This window comes from Oryctolagus cuniculus, chromosome 1, assembly GCF_964237555.1.
Source record: "Oryctolagus cuniculus chromosome 1, mOryCun1.1, whole genome shotgun sequence".
Taxonomy (NCBI): Eukaryota; Metazoa; Chordata; class Mammalia; order Lagomorpha; family Leporidae; genus Oryctolagus; species Oryctolagus cuniculus.
In genome coordinates, this window is record NC_091432.1 from 233,322,753 (window position 1) to 233,336,214 (window position 13,462).

The window sequence follows — 13,462 nt, forward strand, 5'->3', positions numbered from 1 at the left end:
CAGCAGCCGCCGTTTCTCCGCAGCCGCCCGCCCCCCGCCCGCCCCGCAGCCCCCGCACCGCCTCTGCCTCCACCCGCGCCTTCAGCTCCTCGCGCCGCCTCTGCCGCCTCTGCAGACTCTCCCCTCCGCGCCCGCCTGCCTCTCCCCAGGCTCACTCGCCGCCCAGCCACCCCCTCGCCTCCCGCTCCCTCCCGCGCCCTCCGCCGCCGCGGCCTCCCCTGCTCCGCTTCCCTCTCCTCCTCCATCACAGCCGTCTCCTCTCCCTCCGCGGCTCCCCTCCTCGCCTGCGCGCCTCCCCCGCGTCGGCCCGGCCGTCCGTCCGTCCGTCCGTGCGTCCTTCCCCGGCGCCGGCGAGCCCCGGGCCGCCCATGATGGGCTCCGTGCTCCCGGCGGAGGCCCTGGTGCTCAAGACGGGGCTGAAGGCGCCGGGGCTGGCGCTGGCGGAGGTCATCACCTCCGACATCCTGCACAGCTTCCTGTACGGCCGCTGGCGCAACGTGCTGGGCGAGCAGCTCTTCGAGGACAAGGGCCACCACGCCAGCCCCAAGACGGCCTTCACCGCCGAGGTCCTGGCGCAGTCCTTCTCCGGCGGTGAGTCGCGCCGTCGGGGCTCGTCGCGTCCCCTGCGCCCGCAGACCTCGGAGCCCCCGGCCCCGCGGCGCGCGGTGCGCCCCGGCTTCCTCGCGTGGCAGAACCGGGGCTTCGGCAGCCACGCTAGGGCTCGGCGCGCGGGGGTCGGAGGCGGGCGGTGGCAGCCCCGCACCAGGCGCGGCTCCAGTCCCGGATCCCGGCGCCCGCCGCCCCCTCCCCACCCCCAGCCACACACACCCTTTGAGTCGGCGGTCCCCGGCATTTAAAGCCTTACTAGGCGTGTAATAGCAGTTGACTCAAAAAGAAGGGGTTTTAAATTCATTTAGTTAACTCGGGCTTGACCCGCGAAAGTTCCCACTTAAACCAAGGACTTTAAAAGGCGGCGGGGGCTGGGGAGGGGGCGGAGGGCGGACGGCCCGGAGAGAAAGCCGCGGGGAGAGCGAGGGAGAGCGAGAAGTTTCTTTTCTTTAAGGTGTCTCAAGTTCTCACTCCTCATTCATCAACCCGCAAACAATATCTGCCGGGCGCTGGCATCGCTGCGCCGGGCCGGCTCTCTCCCCCTGGAAGATCTCTGTTCCTCCCCTAATTTACCGTGACGCCTAATTCCAGCCCCATTCACGCTATGTCAACCATCTAATCCCCCCTTTTTGTAAAAGAGGATTCCTCGGCCCCTTTTAAACAAGTCCGCTCCGCATGGAGTTACAATTTACTGCTACAGCATTCTTGCAGGGCTAATGAATTTAGAATTAGCCATTTCTTTCGAATGGAGCCCAGTGAATGCGACCGCTTTAACAGCGTGACAAATTGCCGGCCGCGCCGCGGTGGACGCCGTGTGACCCCCCTTCCCTCCGGCCCGCTCGCCGGGGACTTTCCCAGGTAGCTTAGACCGAAACCTTGTAAGACCAGGAGGCCGCCCCCACTCCGGCCAAGGGGGACCTCCGCGCGCCTCGGGGGCCGCCCGGGATCCGCCTCGCCAGGACTGCAAGGGGCCCCGGAACCCGCGAGCGGAGAAGGCGCGCTCGGGGTCGCACAGCGAACGCGGGGCCGCCGTGCCACCGGCCGCGTCTCTCCTGCACCTCCGCCGCCTGGCGCGGCCCGGGCCCTGTCCCCCCACCCCGCGCTGACTGCCCCCGGGGCAGCGCCCCGATTCCCGACGCGCAGGGGGGCGCCTGGGCGAAAGAGTCTTGGGTTAGCCGTCACTTCCTCGGAGGACCTGCGCTCCGTTTCTCCGCCTGCTCGACGCACTGGGTCCCGAACTTTTCCCCGGGCGGAGGGCCGAGGAGGGTATGGGAGCTTCGCGGGGAGACTGAAAACTCGCTCCTGGAAAGCAGCCCCGGTTACCCTGGGCTGCGGGGGTCGGGAGCACAGGGGCCCCCGTTACGCACGGAGGAAGCCGGCAGCCGAGCCTCCGCCCGGCGCCGCTCCCCTCCGCAGCGAGTCGGGATCGGGGCCCTGACCGCGCTGGCGCCCCACTTCGCAGAGGTGCAGAAGCTGTCCAGTCTGGTGCTGCCGGCCGAAGTGATCATCGCGCAGAGCTCCATCCCCGGCGAGGGCCTCGGCATCTTCTCCAAGACGTGGATCAAGGCGGGCACGGAGATGGGCCCCTTCACCGGGCGCGTGCTGGCACCCGAGCACGTGGACATCTGCAAAAACAACAACCTCATGTGGGAGGTAGGCGCCGCGGGGGGCTCGGGCGAGGAGCTCGCCGCCGCCGCCGCCGCCGGCCGGGCGCTCTGCCTTCTTCCCCGTCGGCGCCCGGCTGCCCTGCCCCAGGCTGGACCCGAGGGGACCTGGACCGCTGGAAGTCTGCCCTCCCACTGCTGGGAGGCAGCTGTTCCGAAAAGTCTGATGCCTCCTCCCCTTTCTTCCAGCCAACCCCAGAGAGAGAGAGAGCGGAGCTGAGACCTGTAGTCTCTCGTCCAGGGTCCGGGAGCCATCTCCAGGGCCACCTCTTGCCCCCCAGCTTTCTTTTCCTAGCAGGAGAAGACCCTCAGGGCTGGCCCTGACCTGGGGTGGGGGACAGCTGGAATAAAGAGGGGACGGAGGGAGCCATGCATTTCCCCCCCCAACACCAGGGAAAAAAACAGTCGCCCTCGCTGGGGTGGCATTGCTGTCCCCACCCCAGTTCCCCATCTGCAGTCCCTGGGATTTCTCAGCCCCATTTTCCAAAGGACAGGGACTCAGGCTTCCACCCTGCCCCCACAGTGCCCCATGCCAGGGAGGGTCACCCTCTGCACAAAGCCACTCCTGCAGCCCCCCCCCCCTCCTGGGACCCTCGCCTTGCAGAAACCCAGCCCTCTTCCTAGTCTCCTCCTGCCCCGGGCTGCTCCTGCTGACTGTCTCCTGGGAGCTCAACGTGACAAACCCAGCAGCTTGTCCCAGGAGCAGGAGGAAGGGAACAGGACAGTGGCCCAGAGGTCTCTCCTAACCGCTTCATCCTCCCTTGAATGCCTGGGCCAGTGGTTACCTTCTCCAGTTGTTGCTGGGTTAGGACGTCGAGGTCTAGTTTGATCTCTGGGTGCGGACGTCGAGGTCTAGTTTGACCTCTGGGCGCCCTTGGCAGCTCCCACACAGGGGCTCCCGTGTGCCCCCTCTGAGTTCCTGGCGGGTGTTCCCCACTGCTCTGGGAAGCATCGCTGCATCCTGGGAGAGGCCGCTGTCGCGATCCTGGGAGGCCCTTTGTGTCGCGGGGTGGGAAGGACACAGCAGATGTGGAGCCCTGCACACTGACTCCTTGTGAGCCCCTTCCCGCGGGGTGGGCTCCGACAGTCGCTGTAGCACCTTTTTCTCAGCCGGAAACTGGAGCTGCAGCCACAGTGGCCTTCTCCAATTCTGGGCACTGTTGTGAGGACGGAGTGTGTGTGTGTGTGCACGCGTGCATCCACACACCCCGCACGGGGCCTGGCCGGGGCCACAGCCACCCCAGCCTCAGCCAGGCCCCTTGGTACCTGCCCCCAGGTGTTCAATGAGGACGGCACCGTGCGCTACTTCATCGACGCGAGCCAGGAGGACCACCGGAGCTGGATGACCTACATCAAGTGCGCCCGGAATGAGCAGGAACAGAACCTAGAGGTGGTCCAGATTGGCACCAGCATCTTCTACAAGGCCATTGAGGTGTGTTGGGGGGGGAGGCACCCAGTACGAGGCGTCTGTGACCAGAGATCACCGTGGCTCAGGGGCATTGGTGGTGGTCCAGCTGGCCCTGCCTAGGCTGTGGGGCTGAGGCCCAGGCACCGTGATCTCCAGGGCCGGGCCCTTCCGTGGGAGTCTTTTGGCTGCATATCAGGCTGAATGGAACTCCCCTACCTTTTTTTTTTTTTTAAATACATCTATTTATTCATTTATTTTGAAAGAGTTACAGAGAGAGAGGGGGAGAGGGAGACATCTGTGATTGATTGGCTCACTCCCCCAGATGGCCATGACAGCCAGCGATGGGCCAGGCCAAAGCCAGGAGCTTCTTCCGGGTCTCTCCACTGCTTTCCCAGGCCATTAGCAGGGAGCTGGACTGGAAGTGGAGCGCGCACATGGGATGCCGGCATCCCAAGCGGCAGCTTTGCCTGCTACGCCACGACGCCAGCCCCTTTATGCCATGGCGGACGTCATGAGCGTTTCACTGGCGCGGTCCCTGGTTATCAGCGGAGCGCGGAGGTCAGAGGGACACAGGGGAGCAGCTGGGGAAGACGGCGCAGGCAGTGCACTTGGGGTGGGAGAGAGGGCGTGGGGCTGGCTGCATGCTGTCCCTCCTGGCACACAGCTGGGGCACCGAGGACAAGAGGATCTGCCCTCCTGGCTCTGCGGTAGCTCGCTGCGTGCAGGCTCCTCCCCGACACTGGCTGGGCACCGCTGTATTTCATCCTCACCCCACAACATGGGAGAAGTGTGCGATTACGCGGATTATTTACAGTGTGCAGACAAACACTCGCTGGGCACAGGTCCCTCAGCAGCCCTGGAGGGGCCTTTGGGTGGGGCAGGGGGTGTGTTAGGAAATACCGCTTCCTGCTGTGAAAGGTGTTCAGGAGGCTTTGGACGGGGGTGAGGGCTGAGCCAGGGTGAGCCTGGGAGGGTTTAAGAGGAGGATGGGCAAAGCAGGTGCTCCCGATAGCAAACGCATGGGCGGCGGCAGCAAAACTCAGGATGCACGTGAAGCCAGGGCGCAGAGCAAGTGTGGGGCGCACGCTCAGGAGTGGGGAAGCTGCCCCAGGCCGGCGCTGGGCTGTACGGGGACTCGGGTCGGGGAGGGAGGTGACTGGGGCGGAGCAGAGTTGTTTGGGGGAATGATTTCCCAATGGTCCTCCTCCGTTGTCTCCCTGGGATTCAGGGCTTCAGGCTCTCAGCCCCAAGGGGCACCCTGGCCTAGGAGCTTCCGGGCCTGGGGTCTGTCTGCTCCCCAGTAACCAGGCCCCAGGGACTCTCCCCGGGGCTGGCAGCAGGAAGCCACTGTCTGGGCTTGGTACAACCAGGAAGTGGAGCCCAGCTGAGCAGTGGTCCCTGGAAGGCTGTAAAGTGGGGGGTAAGGAAAAGTGAGCAGCTCCCAGACAGGGGTTCAAGAGAGGTGGGACAGCCGTGGGGTGCCGTGAGGGTCGGATTGGGCCGCCCACCTCCTAGCGTCAGCTTTAGGTGCAGGGGAACCCCTCAGACCCTCCCCCACCCCACTCACACCCTCATTCTCACACACTCCTCGTTGGTTGTCCTGACACAGCCATGCAGAGGGCGCACCCCTACCCCACCCCTCCCTCCCTCACACACACACACACACACACACACACACACACACATGAGCACAGCAGACAGCCAGAATACCTGCTTTGTTTTGGCAAGAGTGCTCCCGGCCCCGGGCAGACACAGGGAATCGAGTGCCCTGTCACGGGGCAGTCCCGCCCCCCGCCTGGAAGCTGGACAGAGCCGGGAAATGCTAACAAACGAAATGAAGTGTCAGGGGACGAGCTGGCGGGAGGGCCTCTCGGGGAGAGGAATCTGAGTGGATAGGATTGGGAAAACAAGCTCACCCGCATCCGAGCATGAATCTCAGTGCATACTGGGGACCAGGATCTCGTCATAGATAGGAATATCTGTAATTGAGGGTCATGGGAAACACAGGATGATAACACTATGCATTTTTGCCCCAAAATAAACACCTCTTTTAGTTCCATTTTCCATGAACTTTTTGAAGTCCCCCGTATGTGCTGACATCTGTGTTATATCGTATGGGATGCAGGTAGATACTCACCAGACTGGCTGTGTGGGCTCGTACAGAATTAGCAAGCTTGCCGTATTTAGGGGACCATCAAATATCCCGATTTTGCTTTCCGTAATTGAACGTGGGCACATTCTTCATGGTGGCCATTTTCTCCGACCATTTTGTCGCGCTGTCAGTTCTTGGGTAAACTGTGCCCGGAGTCCAAGTGACCCCCTCACAGCAGGGCCGGGGTCCAGAGCTCCTGTGGGGGCCCGCACCAGGCATCCTGTGGCTCCCCCGGCCCACGCCCTGCTCATCTCTGGAGTAAATCTACTGTCTGTTCTGAGTGTGAGTGTGAGTGAGCCAAGGAGAGGGACCGTTGATGTGATCTCTCTCTCTCTCTTTTTTTTTTTTTTAAGATTTATTTTAAAGGCATAGTGACAAGGAGAGAGGGAGAGAAAAAGCGAGATCTTCCATGTACCTGGTTCTCTCCCCAAACGACTGCATGGGCCAGGGCTGGGCCAAACCAAAACCTGGAGCCTGGAACTCTGTTGGGGTCTCCATGTGAGTGGCAGGGGCCCGAGCACTTGGGCCATCCTCTGCTGCTTTCCCAGGTGCCTTAGCAGGGAGCTGGATCAGAGGTGGAGCAGCCGGGACTCGAACCAGCGCTTGATAAGCAATGCCGGCATCGGGAGCCGGCACCGTAACCCACTGCTCCACAGCACTGGCCCTCGAACTGTGTTCTTAATCTTCCTGCTACTTACGTTTCATAACAGTAACCCATTGCCTGCCAAAAACCAATGGGAAGAAAATAGTAGGCAGAATCTACTGGGGCGCTCTAAGCGTGGCCGCAGACACAAACCCGGCTCTGAAGACAGAGACCAGGGCAAGAGCTTCCTGGGCCCAGGCAGCGGCCAGAGCGGTTGCGCAGGTTTTGCCTCTGGCCGGACCGGCTCACACCTCATCTGCAGGGCAGCCGCCTGGCTTGCTTCAGTCCCGGAAGAACTGGCCGTCATCTCAGCTGCCCGCAATGCCGTTTCTAGAAAGAGCCCCACCCAGCAGAGCGGGCATTGAAGGAAGAAGAGGTTTCCCTGCGGGTGATGGGGGCCGGGTGGAGACGGGGGACACCCAGGAACCCAGTGCTTCCGGGAAGACAAAGCCGGCTGCCCAGAGGCAGGGCTTCGCCTCCAAAGGCCAGCACCGGGAAAGGACTCGGGGACATGCGCTGGCGTCTGGGACTTGGCAGCTGGGAGGAAGATGCCCCGTTTGCCCTCGTTTTGGGGGGCCAACTCTTGAGCCCTGAAATGTTGAGTTTTTCTTTCTGCTACTTCCCTTCTCATTTCAGGCTGCTAAGCCTTTTTTTTCCCCCTCCTAGAACCCGAGAGCCCTGTCTGTTATTTCTTAATTGTTTCTTTTTTTTTTTTTTGTATTTATTTTTGTTTTTGTTTTTCCTTCTTTCCTTGGTACTAAGAGAACAAGTGCCCTTTGCTTTTTCCCTTGCTCATTGGTGGGGACGCGGGTTATTAGTGATAAGCCTGACTGATAATGATGGGTTATCAGTAAGAAGCCTGATCGGTAGTGTTGGATTTTAGTAACCAGCTGGACTGATAACGTTGGATTGTTAGGAATCAGCCACACGCTTTCCCCGTGTGACCCCGTCCTAGGGATCTCAATGACTTTAAACACAGGATTCCGTGAGGCACGCTCGCCTACTGTCCCATTTAACTGGTGGTGACAGTGAGGTCCAGGAGATTCCCGAGCCGTGCCCCGAGGCCAGGCTGTCTGGCCTCACCGGTGCCCCGTGGCCTCGCTGGCCTGGAGCCGTTGCTGGAGCTATGTCGATGGCGGTGTTGGGGCACCTGCAACCAGTTCCGATGGAACTGATGCATGTGCAGCTGACGTGGAAACCCTTCTGCGCCCCTCGGGGAGAGGGGGAGAGTGGCAGAGGCTGTCGTCTGCGGGCAGAGAACTCGGGCACGGTATTCCCAGAGCTTTGAGGACCAGGGTTTTCTACGGGGCTCGGTCCCCTTGCCATTGCTTTGTCTGTTGTGTGTCCTGAGTCGGTGCCTGCTCCGGGACACATGCAGGGCCGCTGACGCTAGGTCCCCGAGCCCCGGGGGAGGGTCCCAGCTGGGACGGGCTGGAGTGGCCGGAGTCCAGCGCCTGCCAGGGGGCTGCAGAGGACCGTGTGCGGCCACTCTCTGCATTTAGGCGGTCAGCTGCACCGCCTGTAGGCTGAAGCCGCTGCCGCCAGTAGCGCCGGGGTCTTGGGGGAAGGAGCTGCAGGTCCCTGGGTCTCCCGGGCTGGACCAGAGTTTGTGGATGAAGGGTGCTGGCAGCAGGACCAGGAGCTCCGAGGGGCCAGAGAGACCCCAGCCCCGGCCTCCGTGCGGGTGAGGCTGCCTCCCCCGCTGCTGGTGGCTTCCAATAGGTTTTTCTTAATGGATCTTCTTTCTTTTTTGTTAAATGTGCTGTTTTGATTTGCATGTGTGCGGAATAAGAAGTGCTCATTAATTTTTTAAGGACCAGAAGGGTCAGGTAGAAAATGCAAGTCATTCTGCCGCTTCTTGCTGTTTTGCTCGAACCCTCGAGTCAGCCTGATTCCGTCATCTGGTCTCAGAGTGGCAGACGCGTCTCAGGAAAGACACACAGAGAGCCGGCGACAGCCGCGGTAGCGGAGGCGTGGCTGTCCGTCACTTACCCTGTGACACGTCTGTCTGTCCACTTATGTCCATGTGTCTGCGTCACTGTTTTCATTTTCACATTAATGAGATCAATGCCAGCACATTTTAAGAAGTTGCTAGTAAATAAGCGAATCACCCTTATCCTGACACGCCCACTGAAGGGCTTGTTTAAAAAGGAACATTCCAAATAATCACTTTGAGTAAGAATGTTCCAGATTTGTGGCTCCGATCCACACTGGCCATCACCACCATGCTCATTTCGGTGGGTATCACATTTATTTTATTTTTCATAAAAATTGTGCTTTTCAGTTAAAATTAAGAGGCCAGGCTTGACTTTGTGTTGGAGTCATAGACGTTGGCTCTGGCAATGGCTCAGCCGTGGCCATGGTGGTGCCAGGTGGGGAGGCAGGTGTCCTTGGGGGCATTGGCAAAGTCCAGGGGGGCTGGGGCTTCCACTGTGCCCGTGGCCCTGTGGACTCTGCTGCAGGACACTCGCTGTACCAGAGGCGGCTGCCAGCTCAGAGAGAGGGACCAGCAAGGGCTCCCGAGTCTCCGCTCCCAAAGAGCTTTGTGCCCGCTGCCCTGCTGAGCCCCAAGACCGCTCGCTGGGGCCAGGGCAGGTGACTGGCCGCATTGTACGCTTGAGGCAGCCTGCCCAAGGTCACTGGCTCAGCAGGCGGGAAGCCCAGGTGGCCCCTGGCTTGTGTGACTCAGAGACTGAGCCAGACCCACGGGTTGCAGGGCTCTGTGCTGCCAGGGCGTGAGCAGGGCGGTCTGAGTGGTGCTGGCTGCTTTAGGAGAAAGAACCGTGATGCAGAACTGTGCAGTTCTGCCGGAGGCTTGAGCCAGGGCTTGGGCAGTGTTGGAGGTGACTTAATCGCCAGCAGAGTGATGGGGGACCCTCAGGGGCCGTGTTCCCATGCCCCTTCCTTGCAGGAACAAGATGAGGGAGGCAGGGGCTTGCCGGAGGTCACACAACTCAGCAGCGCCTCTCGTAGAGCCACTCCCTTCACAACGAATGCATCTTATTTATTTGTTTGTTTGTTTATTTATTTATTTTTTGACAGGCAGAGTGGACAGTGAGAGAGAGAGACAGAGAGAAAGGTCTTCCTTTTGCCGTTGGTTCACCCTCCAATGGCTGCCGTGGCCGGCGCGCTGTGGCCGGCACACCGCGCTGATCCGATGGCAGGAGCCAGGTGCTTCTCCTGGTCTCCCATGGGGTGCAGGGCCCAAGCACCTGGGCCATCCTCCACTGCACTCCCGGGCCACAGCAGAGAGCTGGCCTGGAAGAGGGGCAACCGGGACAGAATCCGGCGCCCACGTCCCGGTGTGCTGGCGCCGCAAGGCGGAGGATTAGCCTAGTGAGCCGCGGCGCCGGCCTACATCTTATTGCTTTTTTAAAGAAAGGCTATAGGGTTCAGGATCTTCACTTTCTGGCTTTTCTAAGATTTATTTCGCTAGGGCTGGGCCAGGCGGAAGCCAGGAGCCCGGAACGTTGCCTGGGTCTCCCATGTGGGTGGCAGGGGGCCAACGACTTGGGCCATCATCTGTTGCCCCCAGGATGCATTAGCGGGAAGCTGCATGCAAAGCCGAGTAGGCGGGACTTGAACCTGCTGCACTCAGATGTGGGCGTCCCACGTGGCAGCTCAAGCCTCCGCATCGTGCCGCCGCCTGCCCCTGTCTGAAATAGTCTAGTTCCATCATCTGCTCTTCCGAGAGGTTCAGAAAACCTTTCTCTTCTGCACCCCATTTGCAGCAGGGGCCTCCTGCCCTGTCCCGGACAGTCGCCATGGCTGGGGATGACCAGAGACATCATAGGGACTTGGGCTGTGGTGCCAGACTCCAGTCTGCCTAGTTCTCCCTGGGTTTCAGGACCACACTTGTTTTTTTTCTGACCCAAAGCCCATCAGTCTGCGCTGGCCCTGAGGCTGCCTCGTGCCCCTGGATCGTGGGGTTGAGTGGGACGGGGCTTGGTGGCCACAGGTTGTCTTAGGAGGATGCCAGCTGCCAAGCCCCCCACCCCACCCCTTCCTGCTCCCTCTTCTGCAGCACCTTTCAGGGTCAGCATTTGCTGCAATGGTCTGAGGGCCCCCCAGGCTCTGATCAGGTGCTGCGTGCGGCAGGGCTCTGCAGGTCGGAGCCCTCTCTCTGACCGCCCCTGCTCTGGGTCCCCGGATGGAATCCCACATGATGCTGCTCTAACTCAAAAGGACTCACTGGGAAAAGAAAGCAGCCATGGCCTGGGGTACCCAGGCTTCTCTGGGTACACCAGGGGCAGGTGCAGAAGCCAGGCCCCCTGGGGAGAGTGAGGGGCTGTCCTTTCTCTCACTGGCCCTACCTGGTGATGGTTCCCCACCTTTCAGCCAAGGCTTGGCAGGCCCCCTGAGATGTCCCGGAGAATGTGGGCTCCCCAGCCGGCTTTCCACGCCTCTTTGGGCGGTCGCCTTCACCCCTCCCTGGGCTGGCACCCCCGCTGGGAGCAGCAAAGCTCCCTGACTCTGAAGCAGGCGGAAGTTGACACAGTTCAAGGCCAGGTGCCCCAGCTGCGTGGCGGCAGTGTTCGTGGATCTGGGTGCTTCTCTCAGCCTCTGTCAGGCACACATTCGCACAGGGCCCTGTGCTGGGCAGGGAGGTCCGTGTGACGTGGTGCTGCCTGCAGGGGCTCAGGATGAGAGACGTTTCTAGAACATTACCAGGCAGGCTACAGCAGCCCCACCGCTCCATTCCTCGGAAACACCTGTGCCAGCCCTGCAGCCCCGAGGGATCTGGTCTCCTGTTACTCCTGCTTGCCCGGGATCTTCCGGAGCTGGGATGGAGAGAGCGAGAAGGCCTGGGCAGGACCGGCGGGAGGGCACAAGGGGCTGATGCCAGACACCTTCCACGCTCGTGCAGCTGGCTGGAGACAGCTGGGCGGAAATGCACCGGATCGTGGCTTTCTCAGGGCTGTGGGGGGGAGGGGCGCAGGGCCCCCGCCTCTCTGACCCCGTGCTGCCTCCCTCTGTCCCTGCAGATGATCCCCCCGGACCAGGAGCTGCTGGTGTGGTATGGGAACTCACACAACACCTTCCTGGGCATCCCCGGGGTGCCCGGGCTGGAGGAGGAGCAGAAGAAGAACAAGCACGGTAGGTGCAGGTGCTCCCTGGGCCCCAGGGGAGCCCCAGGGTGGGGGTGGGGCCTCCAGGGACCCTGCTTCAGCCCCTGGTCCAAGGAGGCCGATGCTCTCCCCGGGGACAGCCACCAGAGTCCGCGGATGTGTGGAAGAGGCCTCCTGCCCGCTGGCTAGGACAGGCTGACCGGGGAGCAGTGGGGGCGGGACTGAGCCCCGGCTGTGCTGTGCAGTCTTGGGAATGGCCCTACACCTGCCTCTCCATCGGCCAAGGACCGGGTGAGGTGCTGCCGCCTACAGGCCGGCTGCAGGAAGGCGGGCAGCCGTGCAGGCATTTGCTCAAGAGGCCTGGCACGCAAAATCCTAGGCAGAGTCTTCGCAGGTGTCTCCTGCTGGGTCCTCCTGTTGGATGATCATTATTGGTAGAGGAGGACCTGAGGCTGCCTCGCAGGTTACTGTTTGCTGGGCCCGTGCCCCGCAGCTGCAGACTTGCGTTTCTCAGAAACTTCTAGTTGGCCTGCGGGGTAAGGGGCAAGCAGGTGCGGGGCCGCGCGTGGCACACGGGAGCCACTCAGTGCCTATTTGCGAGGGGAGAAAACGAAAGGGCGGGGTGCATGTCGGAGCGGGGTCCCACTCCCTCTTCTGGCAGGGGTGCGCCCGGCCCTTCTCTGCCGCGGCCCCCGACAGGTTGGCGTCACCTGCCCTAGCCAGGTTCCCACTACACAGATGAGGGCGCTAAGGTTGAGGGAGGCTCAGCCCTCCCCAAGGCTGCACAGCACCTCCTGGGGGCCGCGACCCCGCGGGCGGGGGGCCCCAGCGCCGGTTCTGACCCGGCCGCTTTCTCCTTCCCCGCCCGCCCCGCACGGCCAGAGGACTTCCACCCTGCGGACTCCGCAGCCGGCACGGCGGGCCGCATGCGCTGCGTCATCTGCCACCGCGGCTTCAACTCCCGCAGCAACCTGCGCTCGCATATGCGTATTCACACGCTGGACAAGCCCTTCGTGTGCCGCTTCTGCAACCGCCGCTTCAGCCAGTCGTCCACGCTGCGCAACCACGTGCGCCTGCACACGGGCGAGCGCCCCTACAAGTGCCAGGTGTGCCAGAGCGCCTACTCGCAGCTGGCCGGCCTGCGCGCGCACCAGAAGAGCGCGCGCCACCGGCCGCCCAGCGCCGCGCTGCAGGCGCACTCGCCCGCGCTGCCCGCGCCGCACGCGCACGCGCCCGCCCTCGCCGCCGCCGCCGCCGCTGCCGCCGCCGCCGCCGCCGCGCACCACCTGCCGGCCATGGTGCTGTGAGCCGGCGCGCGCCCCGGGGCGCGAGGGCCGGCCGCGCGGCGGGTGCGGCTGCCCGGGCGCGCCTCCCGCAGAGCCCGCAGCTGGGGCCGGCCTCCCCGTCGTGCGTGGCAGGAGAGAGGACCGAGCGCTCCCACGGAGAGCTCCGCGCTTGGGAATGCCCGGGGAGCGGCAGCCCCGGGGCGGGAGTTTGGGGGAGTGTCCGTGTCCCGTCTCCAGCGGCTCCCCCGGGGACCGTTGTCCTGAAGGGTCGGAGGTCAAGGACACGACCTGGAGAGCCTGGGGCCGGCGAGACAGAACCGTGGCCCTGGGCTTGGACGAGGTGCCACAGCTTGGCGAGGGGAGGAGGCCGCGTCCCTTCTTCGGGCCTCAGTTTCTCCTCCTGTAAAACGAGGGAACTGGACCCCTGCCCAGCCCCTTCGGCTCCGACGTCGCGCGTGGGACGGGGAAGGCTGGGGCGCGCCCAGCGCACACTGCAGCCGCGGAGGGCCTGGGGGGCACCGCTGCCCGCCCGCCCGCCCGTCCCCAGCTGCGGCCGCGCGCGCCCTCTGCTGTCGCCTCTCGCACCTTGCAGTCGTTGGCAGGAGGTGCCCGGGGCGTTTGTAAAGAGATT

At 62.8% G+C, this 13,462-nt stretch overlaps 1 protein-coding gene across 1 annotated transcript; it reads left to right on the plus strand.

Annotated features, from left to right (window-relative positions):
* The first annotated feature begins 368 nt into the window (after window positions 1-368).
* On the plus strand, window positions 369-12,852 carry PRDM12 (PR/SET domain 12). The gene is made up of 5 exons (XM_008253502.3): window positions 369-591; window positions 2,072-2,262; window positions 3,550-3,705; window positions 11,462-11,573; window positions 12,428-12,852. The coding sequence occupies exons 1-5, from the start codon at window positions 369-371 to the stop codon at window positions 12,850-12,852; spliced, it is 1,107 nt and encodes a 368-aa protein (XP_008251724.2).
* Window positions 12,853-13,462: the final 610 nt, after the last annotated feature.